Source organism: Alosa sapidissima, chromosome 13 (genome assembly GCF_018492685.1).
Source record: "Alosa sapidissima isolate fAloSap1 chromosome 13, fAloSap1.pri, whole genome shotgun sequence".
In the NCBI taxonomy this organism is placed as follows: domain Eukaryota; kingdom Metazoa; phylum Chordata; class Actinopteri; order Clupeiformes; family Clupeidae; genus Alosa; species Alosa sapidissima.
The window spans coordinates 821,187-841,582 of NC_055969.1; the positions used below are offsets into that span (position 1 = coordinate 821,187).

The 20,396-nt window shown below is 40.5% G+C and overlaps 1 protein-coding gene across 1 annotated transcript in view; it reads left to right on the forward strand.

Moving 5' to 3' along the window:
• The first annotated feature begins 1,437 nt into the window (after window positions 1-1,437).
• Window positions 1,438-20,396, forward strand: part of s100z (S100 calcium binding protein Z) — a 45,534-nt gene continuing 26,575 nt past the window's right edge. Inside the window, exons 1-2 of the mRNA XM_042058556.1 lie at window positions 1,438-1,586; window positions 1,773-1,946. Coding sequence (XP_041914490.1) covers window positions 1,806-1,946 — 141 coding nt within the window. The 5' untranslated portion in view covers window positions 1,438-1,586; window positions 1,773-1,805. The remainder of the gene's footprint in view (window positions 1,587-1,772; window positions 1,947-20,396) is intronic.

A 20,396-nucleotide genomic window follows, 5' to 3' on the forward strand; every position in this document is an offset into this window, starting at 1 on the left:
AGATAATTGGAGTTGACTTCATGGGACCGTTTTCTTTGAGCAGAGCAAAAAATACCATTCTAAAGGTAGTGGTGGACTATTACTCAAAATGGGTAGAGTTGTTTGCATGAAGAAATGTCAAAACACCACTTGTATGCAACATCCTTAGAAATTACATTTTCACAAGGTGGGGAATACCCACATACATTGTCTCGGATCAAGGCCCACAATTTACAAATGATCTAATGTAAACTGAGTGAGTCGTAGGGGATATCACAATAGTTGACCACAGCACATCTCTAAACAAACCTCACAGAGAGGGTCAGTTGAACAATGAGGGCAATGTTGGGAGCTTTTGTTCCCAACATTGTGGACAACATCACCAGGATTGGGATTTGACATTAAAGAGTGGATTTTGGTAAATTAAAATAAAACAAAGGCAAATTAAATTGATCAAGATTCCATTTATAAAAGCAGTAAAAGGGGAAATACCCAAGGGGAGTGGATATATATATATAGAATATATGTTTAGCAGAGTGTTCCATTGTATTAAATTTAACATAAAAGTACTGAATAATGATTTTATGAGATTTGATTTGGTTAACCCTGTTGATCACAAACAAGATCTGTTATTTGAACTATAAAATCATGTGAAAATGGTATTGTATAAACAAACAAAACAAACAAAAAGTTGAGAAGCTACAAACACATAATAATGCTATTTCATACTTTGTGCACAGAGGATTAGTTATTGATGTGCCTTTAAATAGCCTGGTGTGTTTTTAGAGAACTGCCATATTCTCAATAAATTAACCAAACAAAGAGGGAAAATGTTCTGTCTCCTTGCCAGAAAGACATTATCCAAGAGTAAATTTATTTTTCAGTAGCTTATTGGGGAAATGCCTAAAAGGGGCAGAAGGGAAACATTTCATCATTTTAACATGCAAAGGTAGTCCACTGGGTGTGGAAAAGTCAAGAGGGACGACAGAAAAACAACTGATCTATTCTTTCTCTTTCCAATTCAAAGGATATGCATGGTATAAGCTAAATTAATTGAGTGTATAATGAAAGACATATTTGAAATAAAATACCCACCTGTATGCAGAACAAACAGATAATATTTTCTTCAGATGTTTTTGAAAGACAAATCAAACTTCTATTTATGTATAGGTAAGTGAATGAGGTATATAGCTGCAGGTATATAGCTGCACTGATTAAGTCAGATAACAGACAGATATTGTATGCATGGCAAAGATTTAGACTACTGTCTGGTACTACTTACTTCTCTTTAAGCCAATTTGATATTTCCACATTAACTGCTTCACATTTGAACACCATGTTTAAAGGGTCTGAATAGGATTTTCCTTTAGGACAACAAGTTATCATTTGGTATCAGGGCATTTGCATATGTGTGTTGTGACCTAACATTACAGCCATCTGTTTTCCATCACAGGTTTCTGCATCTATAATATTGCCATGACAATCTCACTGGGGAAATTAATTAAAACTACAGACAGGTGCAAGGTTTACTCCTATCATAGGTCTGCACATAAACAACTCTCTACTGAGGCCTCTTGCCTTACACTTCTTCAGGCTACACTCACCTGGTAAGACCCATCTGCTGTCCCTTTCTCTGACTGAAGAGCAAATTTCATCAGCAGAGGCTCAGAAATGTGATGTTGATCTTCCTTTAACATTAAGTCAGTATGAAAATGAATGCAACAAATATGACTAATGCTGATGGATCGTTTTTATAATATTTATAATATTTCTGCTGTTGACTTATGCCTCAGTTATATCTGCTGCCTGGAGTTGAACTACTCACTATGCCGAGCAAGCTAGAGGGTGCCATGGATGCTCTTATAACTGTCTTTCACAACTACTCTGGAAACGAAGGTGACAAGAATAAGCTTAACAAGGGTGAACTTAAAGAGCTGTTAAACAGTGAGCTGACTGATTTCTTACGGGTAAGTTTTTTCATTGTTGTTTTGTTCAAACAAAAATCATTGTGTTATCCAAAAGAGGTTAAACTAAGAGTTTTTTATTGCACATATTTGTTGCAGCCTTTCAATGTTTCTAATCCATTAAATCTATATTTTATATCCTATGAAAATCTTAAAATGTTTTGAATATCTTAATGCCTTATTACTGAATAATAACTGGTTAGAAAAAGTGTTTGGAAGATGTACATGGTTAATAGATTTACTTTTCTTGAGTATGTATGTAATTGTGTAAATGGTCTGTATTAAGCATCATTGCATATTTATTACGTCTTTATTGAATAATTTTGTATACTTGTATTTACTTGTTTTGTAAATCCTTATTAAGCCACTAGTTGAACTAATTGTTTCAACAAGGAAGCCAAGTAGCCCCCCTGTTTTGCAATGCATGCCATAATCATTTATGAACATTTTGTAGCCTCTCTGTGTGTGAGTGCTTTATGTGTTTGTGTGTGTGTGTGTGTGTGTGTGTGTGTGTGTGTGTGTTGTGCATGTGTATATGCTAGGGGATATGACGAAAAACAGCATTACTTTTGTTATATGTATTATTTTTGGGGGTGTTGATTAACATCTGTTGATGTTGAGGAAGGTCTTTTTTGTGCATGAAACATGCGAGTTCAACTCCTAACCTATTAGTCTTACATCTCTGTTTTATATTTGCTGGTCAATTTAGGTGGCTAAATTTTTTTTTGGTTAGGCTTGCTGTTGTAACGAACAGTTTAACTCTTTTTTTTTTTTTTTTTTTAATTTATTTGCAAACATCATTGACATTACAGAAAATGCAACACTACGACATGCACATGAATACTACATACGACAAACAGACGTACATTACATAAACACATACTGTAACTTAACAAGACATCACATTGACTTGGCTTCCACAAACATAACACAACATAACATTAATAACAGAAAGGCTAAGGATGATTTGCGTCCAGGATGATTACAGATATGATTATCAGGGATGAAATTGATGACCGGAATGAAAAGAAGGGGGGATGGGGGGGGGGTGCGGATGGTAGCTCTAAGAGTGTGAATGAGGTGGTGTTGGGATGGGGGTGGGGATGGGGGATGAGGGGTAGTGAGTATGTGAAGATGTATGTGTGTGTGTGTGTGTGCGCATATGTATAAGGCTGGCTTGCTGTTGGGCCAGGAGGAGAGAAGCTGGAACATAGAGAGGGAGGGTTTCAGAGGAGAGGAGTTGTAATTATTCTATTAATGATAAGTATAATAATAGGAATAACTGATTGCCTGGTTGATTGCCTGACTGATTGCCAACCTGGGCACCCATTAATGGCCGCAGTTCCACCCAGCCCCTGCAGTTATACTGCGACGAGCTGACAGAGGGGAGGACCTGCGTGCCACCCATCGCCCCAGGCCCCCAGCGTATGCACACATCCCCCACTACCACGACCAACCACACCTCGCCCCCAGACCTTCACCCAGCACGCCACTCTTGACCTAAATATGTACAGTATGTGAATGGCTAGGTTGAGGGGTCTATCTAGAGTGTAGCATTAAAAGAAGTGGGCATGCATGGTGAATATCTGTCAGGATTTCCCCATGCACACCACACTTACCCTGTGTAAGATGTATGCCTCCTCAATGTGTGCATTAAAATAAGTGAGGCATGCAGATAGACACCTGATGAGGCATCTACCTGCACTCCACTCTTACCCTAGCCTGTTTTGTAGTTTTTGTTTATGTATGTCACCTAACATGTAGTGCGATTAAAAGAGAGTAAAGCGTGCTGTGTGCTTCCAGGACAAGGCATGTGCATGAGCGTATGAGGAGGGTGCACACCGGGGGCCCAGGGCCAATAGATAACCCACAGGACCCAACCAATGCCAAAACCACACAGCGACCCGCCAGGACCAAGTCTCCCAAGCCATCCAATGGGGCCCCGTCAGAATAACGATGGGAGAGGCAGAGAGAAAGAGTGAAATTAGTAAAGTTATCAGAGAATGTAAATAAAAGGGGGAGGGAAAGAAGGGGATGCTATTTATATTACTACTAATAATAATAATAATAATAATAATAATAATAATAACAATAATAGTTCCAGCTACCCTCCCCTGCCTAGTGTTCGATGATATGTGTATCTGTTGATGAAGTGTGTTATGATCGTGTGGAGATGGAACTCAGGCAAAGAGGGTCAGGACTGTAAGTAGGTGATAAAGGGGTACCAAGGAGAGGTTGTATCCTGAGTATTGATTAAGTTTGTAGTTGATAGGTTTTCTAATGATATATAGTCTGTTAACAAGTTTTTCCAATGAGTGATGTGAGCTTTTTTCTTAGATTTCCAGTTCATGAGGATTGTTTTCTTGGCGATAGTCAGCGCTACCAGCAGTGTTTTATTGCAGGAGTTGCTTAAATTGACTGTGGATGTATCACCAAGTATGCATAAGGAAGGGGATGCTGGGATGTGACAGCCAAAGATGGAAGAGAGAGATTTTGTGACACTCACCCAGAAGTGGTTGATTGGAGTGCAATGCCAAACCGCATGAATGTATGTATCTGGGTTATTTTGTGTGCAGTGAGTGCAAAGATCCGAGCCAAACCCCATTTTAGCCAATTTATATGCAGTGAAGTGGAATCTGTGAAGAACCTTGTATTGTATTAGTTGTAGATTACTATTCTTTGTCATGAGGTAGATGTTTTTGCACATTTTGGTCCAGAAGTCGGCACCGGGAGTAATTGATAAGTCTAATTCCCATTTGTGATATGGCAGGCCAATTGTTTTTTTCTGAATGAGATATAATTTTGTACATTTGGGAGAGTATTTTTTTGGGAGAGGGAATATTAAGCAGCTCTGAGATTGGTGGGGGAATGTCAAGGTTAGCTGTCTGGAAATATGTATAATCTAACGTGCACTGGACAGCTGGGTGAGCAAATCGAGCGCCAGTAGAAGCCTGTCGTGTCTTTTCTCATCACTCCCCACCAGCTCTCAATTCTCTGGTTTGCAGTAGGGTACAACCGGGACGATTGAAACATTCTGGTTTTCTCCGAGTGCAACGATGATAGACAGACATCATTTGGAGTATTAACCTCCGTTGCTCAGCCAAATGCCTTCCTGTTACCACGGAGTTACAGGCGATAAACGATTTTTGATGGTCACAAATTTACTTCATTAGGGACTGTTCGTTATTTATTTAAGGGGCTACCGGAGGAGTTTGGGGAGCATTAGTCCAAAAAGACGTGACCCTCCCTCGCCAGCAATACATTTTTCTATGACCCTCCAAAGTGATTATGAAAAAATCACTGTCAACTTTTTCCGGGTTTATCGCCTACTGTATTTTAACGTTTTCACATATTTGCCCATAAGCCGTTTATCATAGGCTATCACGAAACCAAACTACAAAGGCGAACACTTTAACAGGGGGAATTAATTGGGCATGAATCATGCTGAACGCTATTTCGCTACCTTAGAATAATAAGGTTCTATCTGCGTTTTGAGTAGGTACAACCGGGACGATTGAAATGGGGACGAATGAAACATTCCGGTTTTCTCCGAGTGCAACGATGATAGACAGTCATCATTTGGACAAAACATGGAGCATATTAACCTCCGTTGCTCAGCCAAATGCCTTCCTGTTACGTCCTGGTATCACGGAGTTACGAGCGATAAACGATTTTTGATGGTCACAAGTTTACTTCATTAGCGGTTTATTTTTTTGGATTATTAAATAGTGTTTTTCATTTAAAGGTTTGACTTCGTGCTTATTCAGTAGAGCATGTAGTGCTCTCCCCAATCCCAGACGTTCACATTGCATGTTTGTTTGTAATGGATGCAACCGCGAGATAGGCTATGCATTTGACAATGAGTTGTTAACAGAACCAAGACATATAGCCCAGCAGCAATCTAGTGACTGATCGTTATTTATGACCGCCGCGCAGCGAAGCGGCGGTCATATAGGTTTAGTCAGATTTTTTTTTTTTTTTTCTTTTTTTTTTTTTTCTTTTTCGCATGCCCAAATTTCCGTCAATGATTCCCGGGACACTGAAAGACCGGGGTACACAAAACTTGGTGGACATGTAACCCCACATGGATAGCATGGAACCATCGTTTTTCGTTTTGATCTGTAGCCCCCCCGCTGAATTGGACCCCCCGAAAGGAGGGTAGGGCAGACACAGTTTTCTGTGAATATCTCGAAAACCGTAGGGTTTAGGAGGACCATTTTTTTTTGTATGTTGATCTCAAGGGTCCATGTCAACCCATTCCATAACCACTCATTTCATGTATAGCGCCACCTAGTTAAACACAAAAAAGTAAAAATGAGGTGGTGTAATTGAAGGTATCTGTGACCTAACATAGTCAAAACTGCACGAAATTGGAAGTGTAGGATCATTATGACACCCTCTGTATGCACGCCAAGTTTTGTGGAATTCCGTTCATGGGGGGCCACACAATAAATTAATTTATGTTACTATACACCAACTGGCCTGTAGGTGGCCGGAGACAGTTTTCTGTGAATATCTCGAGAACCGTAGGGCCTAGGAGGTCCACCTTTTTTTTTGTATGTTGGTCTTAAGGGGGCATGTCAACCCATCCCATTACCACTTATTTCATGTATAGCGCCACCTAGTTAAAAATTAAAAAGCAAAAAATGAGGTGTTTTCATCACAATATCTCTGGCTGACAAGGTCAAAACTGCACGAAATTAAAAGTGTAGGATCATTATGACACCCTCTGAATGCATGCCAAGTTTTGTGTACTTTCGTTCATGGGGGGCCTTACAATAAAATAATTTATGTGTACATTTAGTGACGTACACCAACAAGGATTCCCGGGACACTGAAAGATCGGGGTACACAAAACTTGGTGGGCATGTACCCCCACATGGATAGCATGGAACCGTCATTTTTCGTTTTGATCTGCAGCCCCCCCGCTGGACTGGACCCCCCGAAAGGAGGGTAGGGCAGACACAGTTCTCTGTGAATCTTTTATGGTATGTTGGTCTCAAGGGCCCACATCAACCTGGCTCATAATCACTCATTTGTGATTTGCCCCCCCCCCCCCCCGGTAAAAAATTAAAATGCAATATTATTCTGCTTTAATCGCCCTTATCTTCAGTTCAGTTATCTTCAGTTGTCATTCAAAAGATGTTCAGAACTGCACCAAATTTTATGTGTATGATTGACCTGGCATTCTCTGGGGGTCTGGGGGTATGCCAAGTTTCGTAGAATTTCATCCATGGGGGGGGCTAAAAAAATTAGGTTATGTGTACATTTAGTGACTGTACACTCATTGGCCTGCAAATGGCGGTGCACACATATAAACATGCACACACACAGGCACCCACATACTATCGGTATTAGAACGGCCGATACATAATTACAAATTCAGTAGGATCAAAAGAAAGCCAAAATATTCATCATCATTATCATGGCTGCATTTTCAGTATTGGCGATAAGTAGTCGTTTGTCCACTAGATGGCGCATCGTTGCAGTGAGACGTAATTTTGTTGGAAGTTAAAAGTGGGTTGGAAAAACAATGGACACTTCCTACAAGGACTGTAATTTACCGCAGCGAACATCTAATAAGGACAGGACGATGTTCACATGAAGTGTAAGTGAGGATGAAGTGAGGATGTTTATCGGACATGCTTGGTTTTTACTGCAGGTACGTTAATCTTGTAATATCAATAAGGACCTAGGTAATGTTACCGTTAGCGTTGGTTGAGTGATGGAGGCCCATTTGATTGATTGCATTTGTAGAAAACTATAAATGCGGTTATACCAAGCAAATTGATAGCAGCACTGTTTGTATCTTTCGACTGTCATTTATTGCACGTGCTACAAAATCATTCTGTGCAATGGAAGATTTACCAACGTTACACCGGTCTGATACAGTTTTGCCTATACATGCGTGAGACTGAGACGCCTGTTTATTTTGTTTTAAGTGCGTGCAGGGTGTGAGAGGGGAATCGATGTCCTTTGATTCCAGCTTGGTAGTTGTAGTCTGTGAAATTAAAAAGCACGTGTGTGTGAAGTATCCAAACAATGACACCTTCATTTCATTATGGCTGCTTTAGCAACACACCTTAAGCTACTGTGTAGTGGGTCCCATTTAGAAGTGGCTACTTAATTCGCGCTTTCCTTGACTCATGGAGCTGCGTGAATGTTATTACAACTTTTCGCCACGATATGGCAGTTTAAATTCGCTTGATACTGTAAGGCGTAAGCCATTGGTTTCCAAAGGAGATTTTATTTGTGTCGCCAGCATAGCCTATTGACAATTTATGTTGTAAATAGGCCTACCTTATAATCCTACCTGTAGCTTAGGGAAGCTAACAGCTTTCTATTAGGATCTAGTTTGTTAGTTACAGTTTTGTTATAACTCCCTAATGCATTTTTGCATTTAGAATAGCCAGAGCGTGTATATCTCAATCTGAAAATTAAACAATATCGGGTGCCTATGGACTAGGCTGGGTGAACCCAGCCTGATCTGCCCGCTATTTATTTTTTGATTTCTTAAAAGATTGAGGTTGGTCTGATGAAAGCCAGACTAGCCATGGACCTTAGTTACACAATGCAAGGGAACATGAATCAGCCTATATTTGCACGAACAATAACGGACAAAAGCTCTTCAACTTTGGCCCGTTAAAATGTGTATGAACAGTCTAGCGACGCATTTCATCAAGGCCCATTTGGACATGTCAGTTATTTGCACCACTGGTTAGATGTAAAACAGCATTTCGTTTCAGACTACTGTTACTTAATTTGTGCATTAACAATAACGTTTCAGACTACTGTTACTTAATTTGTGCATTGACAATAAAGTATTACATGAACTAAAGATGGCTAAAATCTTATGTAGAAGAAGAAACATTCACAAAAAATCCATCCATCCAAAAATGACCTTTGTTTTTGATAGCTGTTGAAAACGGCATGGAACTGACAGAGATGTTTTTGTTTATAAATACATACAAAATAAATAAATAAATAAATAACATTATGCTGATACCTTTTGCTTTTCCCAAATACAATGTAGCCTACAGGTGTAAGTGACCTTTCATCAATCCAGTTGCAATGGATGAACTGTGATGACCTGCCCTACTTGTGATTGTTTAGAGAGAATTAATAACAATGGTACATCTTCTTTGGCTATTCTACAATCTATTCACCTTTTCAGCACCAGTAGGCTACTTTCTGTGCAGCCGCACACACACACTCAGGCATGCCAAACAAGCATACACAAAAGTTTCAAGAGTGGGGGATGGAGTAAAAGATGGAGACAAATTGAAGTGTGATTTATTTTCGCGAAATGGATGTACAGGACTGAGCGGCGGTCATATTTTGTACCGCTATGCGGTACATCTAGTTATTGAAGGGGCCACCGGAGGAATTTTGAGTGCTTCAGTTGGAAGTTGCATGACCCTCTCTTGCCTGCTAGAAATTGTTCAATGACCCTCCGACAGAATTGTTAAAAAAGACATGACCCTCCCCTGCCAATTGTCTTCCGCCCGCGCCACAGCCACACACTTTGTGATAACGTTCTTAAATCAATCTTTCCCGTGAGCTTGCATAGCAGTCCTTCCTTTTCAAATGTGTTGCGCCTGTTTGCACAATTTCACAAATAATCATATGTGATTAATAGTATGACAAATAATCCCTGTGCACGGGGACCGAAACAATGCATGCCAACTTTTTCCGTGGTTATCACGTATTTTAACTTTCCCCGCTGTCTTGCCGTTTTAATGTTTTCCCGTAGAATATCCCATATTTTAATACTCTCATAACAGCCCTGCCATCGGGCCTGTCTCTGTGTTGCCCTGTTGCTACCCCTTGCCCTTCCAACGAAACAGATGTCTTCAAATCATCGTTTTCTTTGCTTGAAGGCGAACTTGTGATGTTAACCTATTTAAGTTTAACGGCGCGATTGTCGCGAAAGCACGATTCATTGGCGCTTGCATGTTCGGCCTTATGTCTACGTGCGCACCTGAGGCTACTCAGCTGCAAGAGAAATAATTTCCCCTGTTTGTATGTTCACTGCAAGTTGGCCTACCATAACTTACCAACTCTGCACTGTAGACTGGCTATTTATATTTTTCTGTGAAATAAGCAAATGTATTTGTTCAACTTTATGAAGCAGAATTACGCATAGGGTACTTGGAACATAATACATTTGACAAAGGAAAGATGAATGTTGCTAGTGACAAAATATTAACTTTCAGTGTTTTACGATGTCTTTGTCATGGGGAAGTGTTTTTCCCCATGCATTTATTCTAGGTTACTGTCAGTGACTGCCGTGAGAGAAGCGGGTTCTGTGTTTCGTTCACGTCAGTGACTGACGCGAGAGAAGCGGGGTCTGTGTTGTGTTGTGTTGCGTTGCGTTAATTTATTTTCATTGGGCATACCGTGCCGTGCCGTCCACAGCTCTTCAGTTCTGACAAAGCCAAAATTACTCCTTTTGAAACAATGAGTGCAGGAAGCGCGTTTGTATGGTTATATTGCTTGACGGAGGGGGGGGGGGTTGTCCCAAGCAGCTTTCAGCCATAAGGCTACTTTGAGAACATTTCAATTCACCCGACACTAATATTCAAAATGTTGAAAACTATTTCGGCATAGCCTATAAAGCAGTTTAATTAAATGGAATGTTAGTTGTAAACAAACGAGCTACTTGGTGAGGCTTGGCCTCACAGATGCGCTCGTGCCTTAGATGGCAGGAAAAATCTTCACGATAGGCCTATTAACTAACCACCCGATTCACGTTGGCTGGGGGGAAGGGGGGCCATCAGACAATTGTGCCCAGTTAATCCGGCCCTTCCCCCAAAAAATCACACCTTCCCACCTCTGACAGCTTAAAAGAAGTCAAGAGGACTCCTTACTCATAGACCTATTCACAAACCTGCTGTTTTGAAATCCTATGCAGCTACAGGAGCTTCCAATCGCGAGGAAGCAATTTTGCATTGTACTGTAGGCATAACTAACATGCAATAACGCCGTCAACAACAACCAAAACTAGGCTAATCATTGTCAACATGTAAATTAAATGTAACATTATTGTGAATCAAATTAAAATGTTCTCTTTTGCAAACGTAGGCATAGTAACAGAATAATTTAATAATGTTACAAAGATACTACATCAATCCGTATGTTTCATTGGGCTACTAGGCTATTTGTTTTGCCTTGATTCATTTAGGCTAGGCCTTTTTATTCAGGGGCCGTATTCACAAAGAATTTTAAGGCTAAAAGTAGCTCCTAACTGGCGAATTTAGGAGCAACTCCTAAAAATAATGGGCGTGTCACTCCTAACTTTAGGACTCCTAATTTTTTCACAAAAAGTAATTCACGAAGCATTTTAGACCTAAAAGTAGCACCTAAGTCTGGGACAGCTTAAGTCGAGAGGACTCCTAACTCACTAAGACCTATTCATAAACAGCTTTTTTGTGGCATTTTACGTTGCGATGTTTTGAAATAGCCTATACACAACAGGAGCTTCCAATTGCGAGGGAACAATTTTGCATTCATAAAAGGGATGCAATAACGCCACCAACAACAACCAAAACTACTCATTGTTAACGTGTAAATGAAATGTAACGTTTCATTGTGAATCAAATTAAAATGTTCTCCTCTTTGCAAACGTAGCCTAGGGATATGGTGACAGATTAATTTAATAATGTTGCAAAGGTAGGCTACTGCATCAATCCATAGGCCTATGTTTCATTAGGCTACTAAGCTATCTGTTTTGCCTTACTCTTTATTCATTTAGGCTAGGCCTTTTTATTCAGTTATTAATCATCTTCCGTCCTTCGCACTACTTGTGTAGCGCACGCATTCTCCGACCTGTCACCTGTCAGTCATCATCGGAAGAGAGGTGTTTGGAATTCCCGCGTTACAATCGTCAGCCAATCAAGGTGGTCACTTCAGTCAAGCTCGTGCATGAGTAATGACATCATCCATAGCCACGAAGACTCACTCCTAGTTTAGGAGTTGTCTGAAAGGCTTTGTGAATAACTTTTAAGAGAAAACTCCAATCTAAAATCTGTAAGTGCGATTTAGGAGTAGCCTACTCCTAGTAGTAAGATAAAAGCCTTTGTGAATAGCCTAAGGCCCCAGTTATTCATCATCTTCCGTCCTTGTGTAGCGCACGCATTCTGAGACCTGTCACTCATCATCGTAAGGGAGGTGTTTGGAATCATGCCCGCCAGCCCGCGTTACAATCATCAGCCAATCAGCCAATCAAGGTGGTCACGCTTGCCCATTTACCCAAATTAATGGTCGAATATTACTGATGATCATTGTTATTTAAGAACATGCAGTGTGCGTAGGGTACCAAAAACATCTTGCTCGTAAAAAAGCATCATAACGCACATTCTGGCGGGTCTGTTATTTAATGTAGGCTGCGCAAACCACATGCCTTTATTTTGGGCAAGCCTGCATTCATTCATTCATTCAACCTTTATTTATTCTCGGAGGGTCATTGAGGGAAGCCCTCATTTTCAATGAAGCCGAAATTACAGAAGCGAAGCAAAGTGCCCCACAAACAAGACAACATTCGAGGCCTTCTGTTGAAGAATTTTATATAAAGCCTGCGCTGACAGTAATCCTCCTGCCCCTGATAGGCCTACCACAGCTGTGGATAGTGTGGAATGTTCAAGTAATAACACAATCCAATGTGTGTCTCAATTGTCCCCCACTGACCACCTCACACATTTCTCTAGATTTTGCAACGAACTTACATGACACAATGTCATAAAATATGCCAGTTTTAGGACACAGAATAATGTTTGTAATGATACCAGGTAGGCCAGGTATTGTCGAAGGTGCATGGTGAAGTGAAATTCTTACTTTGGAAAACAAACATTTGCCGATATCATCGCCGATCATCAGAATATTGCAACAGATTCTGTGTTCTGGACTGTAGGTAACTTGTTAAGCCAGTGGTTCTCAAACTTTTATTTCATTCCCCACTTTGATCAAGGGGCATGACTGATGATAGTGGAGATAACGTGTTATCCCGAGGCTTTTGCAAGTCAGCATCTTCGACGGTAGTCTATTAAAAATATAAGTTTTCGATGTCCCAAACGGAGAGCCATACTTTATTGTTTTTAACGATCTCTATGCTACTCACAAAAATGTAGGCATGGGGACATGATGAAGTAGGTTATCCAACTGTCGTGTGTTAAATTATTGTGATTACGAGCCAGTGGTTTCCAAACATTATGCGTGACTCGGACATCTAACTAAATGCAACAGGCTCATATCGTCCTCGCATTCGCAAAATGAGGACCAGTGTTTTGTCAAATTGCAAATAGCTATTCGTTTTAACTATTTTTTTATGATAGTAGCCTATACAAAAAGCACTTCATACTATCTTAATCTTGGAATATGGGGAGGGAAGTGGCGCGTCTGCAGTCAGCCAAATATGAATGTAATTCTGCGGCATAAAGCAGATGTAATTGTTTATTGTACAGAAAAATAAAAATGACATGTCAAGCAGTCAATTGACTACATTGCAGTCAAGAAGTAGGGCAAATTAATTTACGAAACCAAAACGTGGGTCATAGTTGTCTAAGCCTCTATTGCGTAGCCTGTTAAAAACGTCGCCAGATAGTATTAAATCGGCAACAACATTGTTTTCTGCAGAAGCCTACCCAAGGCTACAGATTAATTCTGAACAGTTATTTCTCTACTGGCTCAATTATCACACCACTGTTTTGATTTGCGTAGTTGCGTTAACCCCAACACTGACAATAATGTAGACAGCACATTTCGATTTCGATTTTCGTGTAGTCAAGCCTTAAGCACCCAAGTAGCCTAAATCGAGGTAATGTTTAATTATGCATGATTTATTTTGTTATTGAATTCGTAGGCTGGGATTACTCTCGGCAACAATTATGTAAGGGATGGCAGGCAGAGCGATGTACAGTGGCAGAGCGACGCACAGTGGCTGAAAGTGGTACTAAAGCTTCACGCAGCTTCACGCCGCGTAATGCGCGAATGAAGTGGTCATTTGAAAGCGATGCCCACTGTATGTGCAGTGAAGTGGAATCTGTGAAGAACTTTGTATTGTATTAGTTGTAGATTACTATTCTTTGTCATGAGGTAGATGTTTTTGCACATTTTGGTCCAGAAGTCGGCACCGGGAGTAATTGATAAGTCTGATTCCCATTTGTGATATGGCAGGCCAATTGTTTTTTCTGAACGAGATATAATTTTGTAAATTTGGGAGAGTATTTTTTTGGGAGAGGGAATATTAAGCAGCTCTGCGATTGGTGGGGGAATGTCAAGGTTAGCTGTCTGGATGTTAATTTTTCCTAGGATAGATGATTTAATTTGCAGGTATTGTAAGAAGTGTTTACTCTCGATGCCGTGCTTCTGGACCAAACAGGAAAATGAGGCCAGATTATTGTCTTGAAGAATGTGTTGAAGGTGAGTGATGCCCTTTCCCATCCATGTGTGAAAGTTAAGTGTTTTTTTTTTGACGGTGAAATCTGGGTTATTCCAAATCGGGGTGCGAATTGATGGTGCTATAGGTGAATCAGTGATGTGGTAGAATCTCCACCAGGCTGTCAGAGTAGCTGAAATTGTTGGGGCTTTGAAGGATGGATGTTTTTTGACCGACTGACTGCAGAAAGGGAGATCTGAGATTTTAATTTCTTTACAGATTGTTTGTTCTAGGTCTAACCAGGTGTTGTCTGAGGGGGTGGGGTGTAGCCATTTGTGGATGAAGTGGAGCTGGTTGGCCAGGGCATAGTGCTGGAAGTGTGGGGCCTCTAGTCCTCCCATTGCTTTTGGTTTTTGGAGAGTGGCGAGTTTGATCCTTGGGGTCTTATCTTTCCAGTAGAATTTAGTGATTAATGAATCGAGAGACTTAAACCAGAGGGTGGTGGGCTGGGTTGGAATCATAGAGAATAGATAGTTTATTTTGGGCAGTATTGTCATTTTGATTACTGAGATTCTGCCCATGATGGATAATGGGAGGTTCTTCCAGCGTTGAAGGTCATCATCTATTGAAGTGAGTAGAGGGGAATAATTTAGGCTAAATAAGTCTGACAGCCTGGGGGAGACTTTTATCCCTAAGTAAGTGATATAGTTAGTGCAGAGTGGGATAGGTGAAGAGTTGGCTGTCACATCCCAGCTGTTGGGATGTAATGGGAGAACTGCAGATTTATTCCAATTGATTGAGAATTCAGAAATTTTAGAGAATGTGTCAATGAGTTTGATGGTTTCTTCTACTGATGTTGTGGGGTCTTGAAGAAAGAGAAGAATGTCGTCAGCATAAAGGCTGATTTTGTGATGCATATATGGAGTCTGGACACCTTTGGTGAGGGGGTTCTGACGGATGGCAGCTGCTAGGGGTTCAATGAAGATTGTAAATAGTGAGGGGGAGAGTGGGCACCCCTGTCTAGTTCCCCGGTGAAGAGTGAAACTTTGTGATGTTAGTCCATTGGTGATTACTGTGGCTGAAGGAGAGGTATATAGAAGTTTAATCCAGTTAATGAACGACTCCCCGAAGCCAAACCTCCCTAATGTGGAAAACAGGAAATTCCAGTTCACCCTATCAAAAGCTTTTTCTGCGTCCAGAGTTGCTATGATGGTATTATCTTGAAAATTTGTAGAGTGATACATTATATTTAACAGTCTGCGGGTGTTGGTGGATGAAATTCTACCTTTAATGAAGCCTGTTTGGTCTGGGTGGATAATGGATGGGGTGACCTCTGCTAATCTGTGTGCTAGCATTTTTGCGATTATCTTATTGTCCACATTGAGGAGAGAAATTGGTCGGTAGCTGGATGGCAATGTTGGGTCCTTATTGGGCTTGAGGAGCAGTGAAATTGAGGCTGTGGTGGAACTAGTTGGAAGACGTCCTTTCTGTTTTGATTCATTAATCATTCTGATGAAAAGTGGAGCTAAGATGGTCCAAAATTGTTTGTAGAACTCAGCAGGAAAGCCATCCGGACCTGGTGCTTTATTATCGGGCATCTGTTTCAGGGCATCAAACAGTTCTTGTTGAGTTATAGGTGATTCTAGGTTTTTTATTTCGGTCTCATTGAGTTGTGGTAATTCGATGCTGTTTAGGAAAGAGTCTATGAATTCCTGGTTGGGGTTTATTTCTGAAGAATATAGTTTATTGTAAAACTGGTAAAAAACATGATTTATTTCTTCAGGTGAGCTGGTTAGCTTCCCTGCTGAGTTCTTTATGACCGGGATTGTTGATTTTTCTTTGTTACGTTGGATTTGATTTGCTAAGTATTTACCTGATTTATTGCTATGGTGGAAGTTTTCCTGTCTTAGACGGTGAATCATAAATTGAGTGTGTTTATTGAGTATTTCATTGAGTTTGAATTTATGTTTCCTAAGTTTTGCCTGTGTTTCTTCAGTTGGGTTGCTTGCATTGGTTTCTTCTAACTGTTTAATTTTATTGTTGAGTTCTACTTCCTGTTCTTTTTCCTTCTTTTTTTGTATACTGAATATGAGATGATTCTTCCTCTGAGTACTGCTTTTCCTGTTTCCCACAGAAGGGAAGGAGATGATTCAGGGGAGCCGTTCATTTCTAGAAAGAATGCCCACTCTCTCCCAACAAAACTGATGAAATTTGGGTCTTGTAAGAGGGATGTATTAAAACGCCATTTGCTAATTGGTCGCTGTTGGTTCGTTATGTTCCATTTAATTGTAACTGGGGCATGATCGCTAATGACTGGGATGAATAGTTGAATCAGAGATATTTTTCATTATAGAGTTGCTGGTTAGAAAATAATCAATACGGGAATAGGAGTGGTGGACCGTAGAGAAAAAAGAGTAGCATTTGGAGTCTGGGTGCTGAAGCCGCCAACAATCGCCAAGGCCAGAATCGCTCATGAACTGTTTTATTGTTTTTGTGGATTGCCAGATTCATTTGCTTTTAGAGTGATCAGATCTGTCAAATGTGGGGTCTAACACTGTATTAAAGTCGCCTGCAATTATGATGGGACAGCCAGATAGAGTTGAGATGGAGGTGAAGAGGTTCTGAAAGAAAACTGGGTTGTCTGTATTAGGGCCATAAACATTAACAATTGTTACAGGGGTATTGTGAATTGAGATGTTTATGATGACAAAACGTCCTTCTGGGTCTGTGATGGTGGCGTTATGGATGAATGAGATTCTTTTGTTAATCAGAATGCAAACTCCCCTTTGTTTTGTATTGTAATGAGATGAGAAAATGTGATTGAATTGTCTTGATTTGATGCGGGTGTAGTCTAATTCTGAGAGATGAGTTTCTTGTAGGAGACATATGTCAGCTTTTAAACTATCCAAATTATTTAAGATTTTGAGCCTCTTTGCCTGAGATCCAATCCCACGGATGTTCCAGGTCAGGAATGTAAGTGGTACCATGTTGTGATTGTACAGTTATGAAAATGTTTGATAAGGTGGGTATTGTGTGTGTGAGAGTGTGTGCAGGTGTCAGTTAGATAGGAGAGGGGGAAGGGGGGGTGGAGGAATAGGTATGTAATGTGGTGTGCGAATGAGATGTAAAGGGTAGGGGCTGAGAAGAATATAGAGCATAAAGAGGTAGGAATTTGGTTCTGGAGTGGTGACAGCATGAACATTTCCTGTTTAGCATTGAAAACATACAGATCATAATTTGACTTTAGCCTATAGACATAATAAACAAAAACAGACAGGACACACAAGCAAACATGTATAGACAAAACACCATGAATAACATTAAACATTGAGAGAGCAAAAGAGAATGGGTGGGTAGGGGGAGCAAAAGGAATGAAACATAAGAAGAGAGAAGAGAGAGGTGATCCAAGCATCAGTAGGCAGTGGGTTAGAGAGAGTTGAGGGTGACAACGAACAGTTTAACTCTAACTAGCTTACTATTCCATTTAAGTGCTTTCAGTGCAAATATTCAATCTAGCTAACGTGTTCAGAAATCTTCATGGGTGATTTAGGCTAAAATAGCCTAGACTGTGTTTGTAGAGCTGTAGTGAATGAACTCAACTTACAGGTAAATCCATGCATCGGTCATTGAGGCTCTTTATGAAAACAAACTTTTGTCTTCCCAAAGTTTCTTTTTGTATTCCGGGGTACAGTAGCCTAATTGCCTAATGTCTTGACGATATAGTTTTTCCTACCGGTTTGCCGTTTAAACTCCGGTTAAAAGATTGGCACCGCTCTGAACTTTGCTTTTCACAATACTGTACTTTGGGCAGAAAACAACATCTGAATAGAACTAAGTGCATTTCATGCTTTTATATTAAGCAGCTTGATCTAGAGAAGTAATAGTACTATAAGTTACCCTGTAGAAAACATTTTCAGATGCATTTACATGTACTGTACATCGTTATCGATATCTAGGGGGCATGAATCTGTGATATTTTCTACAGAATGTCAATGCCTCAGTGTGGTTGTGATGTCAGAGAGCAACTGGCTCCATGTGGTTGGGTGGGTGCTACAGCAGGCTGGGTCTCTCCCAGTACAAGTTAAAGTTGTTGACAGAGGGAATGCTTAGGGAGACGCAGTAGCGTGGAGAGGGAGGTTTACCAACGTACATTCTGCACAGCTACCGTCCAGCTGGCTCTGTTGGCAACATCAAAACATCAAAACATACTTTAGTGACAATCTGTGAGAACATGTATGACTCCTGTGCTTTCTGTGCATTCTGTAAAGGCAAGCATTTTACTTAAAGGATTGCCAAAGGTTAAGGACAGCCACATGATGCCAAAGTTTCAGACAGTGATTTCAGATCTTCAGATCTTCACTGATGTTAATTCCAAGGAATCTGAAGCAGCTGACTCTCTCTTTTTGATTTGGGGCAGCCGTGGCCCACTGGTTAGCACTCTGGACTTGTAACCGGAGGGTTGCCGGTTCGAGCCCCGACCAGTGGGCCACGACTGAAGTGCTGAAGTGCTGAAGAGCAAGGCACCTAACCCCTCACTGCTCCCCGAGCGCCGCTGTTGTTGCAGGCAGCTCACTGTGCCGGGATTAGTGTGTGCTTCACCTCACTGTGTGTTCACTGTGTGCTGTGTGTGTTTCACTAATTCACGGATTGGGTTAAATGCAGACACCAAATTTCCCTCACGGGATTAAAAGAGTATATATACTATATGCTATACTCTACTGCTGTGCCTCTAATAAAGATGGGTGTGTGCTCTTCCTTCAGTCTCCTGTAGTCCACAATCAACTTTTTGGTTTTGCTGACGTTGAGCAGCAGGTTGTTGTCTTAGCACCAGGATATCAGGGTTGCCACCTCTGCTCTGTAAGCAAACTCATCATCACTCGTGATACAGCCGATTATGCTGATGTCATCAGCAAACTTAATGATGGTGCCAGTGTTCAGTAATGGGTTGTTTTATATCAGGTTCAGTATTGAGTGTGTGAGTGCTTGAATGTATGTGTAAACTAGCATCTCTATAATAAGGTTTCTCCTTTTTTTTTAATTATTATATCAGCCTTATGAGAGGAGGCTTTTTTTACCCAAAGTCTTCTTCTGCCTCTGCGTTCTACTTGCGCTGCCCGGTAATCAGCTGTTTTTTTCTGCCATTAGCGAGACATCTGGGGGGTATTCCATCAACCTCGCTAATGAAGGCGGCGCTTAACAGAAATAGCCTGCCTTGAACTAGCGTAGACTTTCGCTTGGGGCTCAAGCCGTTCCATTAACTCAAGTTAGCGGCATCTTGGCCTCGTTTATTCAAGCGAGGTTTAGTTCAGCTTCATCTCTGTAGACAGTAGACCAAAACAGTAGATTGACGAAAAGAGGATATATGTCGTAAAATTAAGACAATACTAGACGATTTCTGTTCGATTTGGCAAGTGCCATCTACAGGATTTTCATCGAAAGTCATCAAATTTAACATCGAGAGAAAAGAATAGATTGCCTACAGAATTTGGAGAATAATGAAAGCGTACATTTAAAACAACAATGCTAATCAATTGCGAGTTTGATTGGCTTCACTCTTGAACACATAGACTATACAGTCTATGCTTGAACAAATCGAAGACATAACATACATGTCATATGTACATGTAAGTAATTAACTGGTACACTTAATAGGTTTATTCCACTGTATCAAAGAGTAACAAGGTTGTAGCAGCACAGCTGTTACATGTACACTGAAGACAATGAGGCTTTGACTGGAGTTAAGAATGGTTTGTATATCAAATGTATCATGACCAGATTTACCCCATCCAGCAGGTCTCAGGTCAGCTCTTTGCCTCTGATGAAAATTTAGGCAAATTGGCAAAGTTTTGTAAAAACACTCAGTATTACAATGTAACAACTATATGTAGGTACCCACAAATACATAATGCAAGTACAATGATAGTACCTGATAGTACATGTTGTTATACAAGCCTAGTCATATGGGTAGACATTCAGTGTGTTTGAAATAATTATTTCGATAATATTTTCCATCTTTGCAGAGGAAAAGTTTTGTGTAAAGGGAATTAAAAGCCTGTCTCATATAGACGCCTATCTCTAAT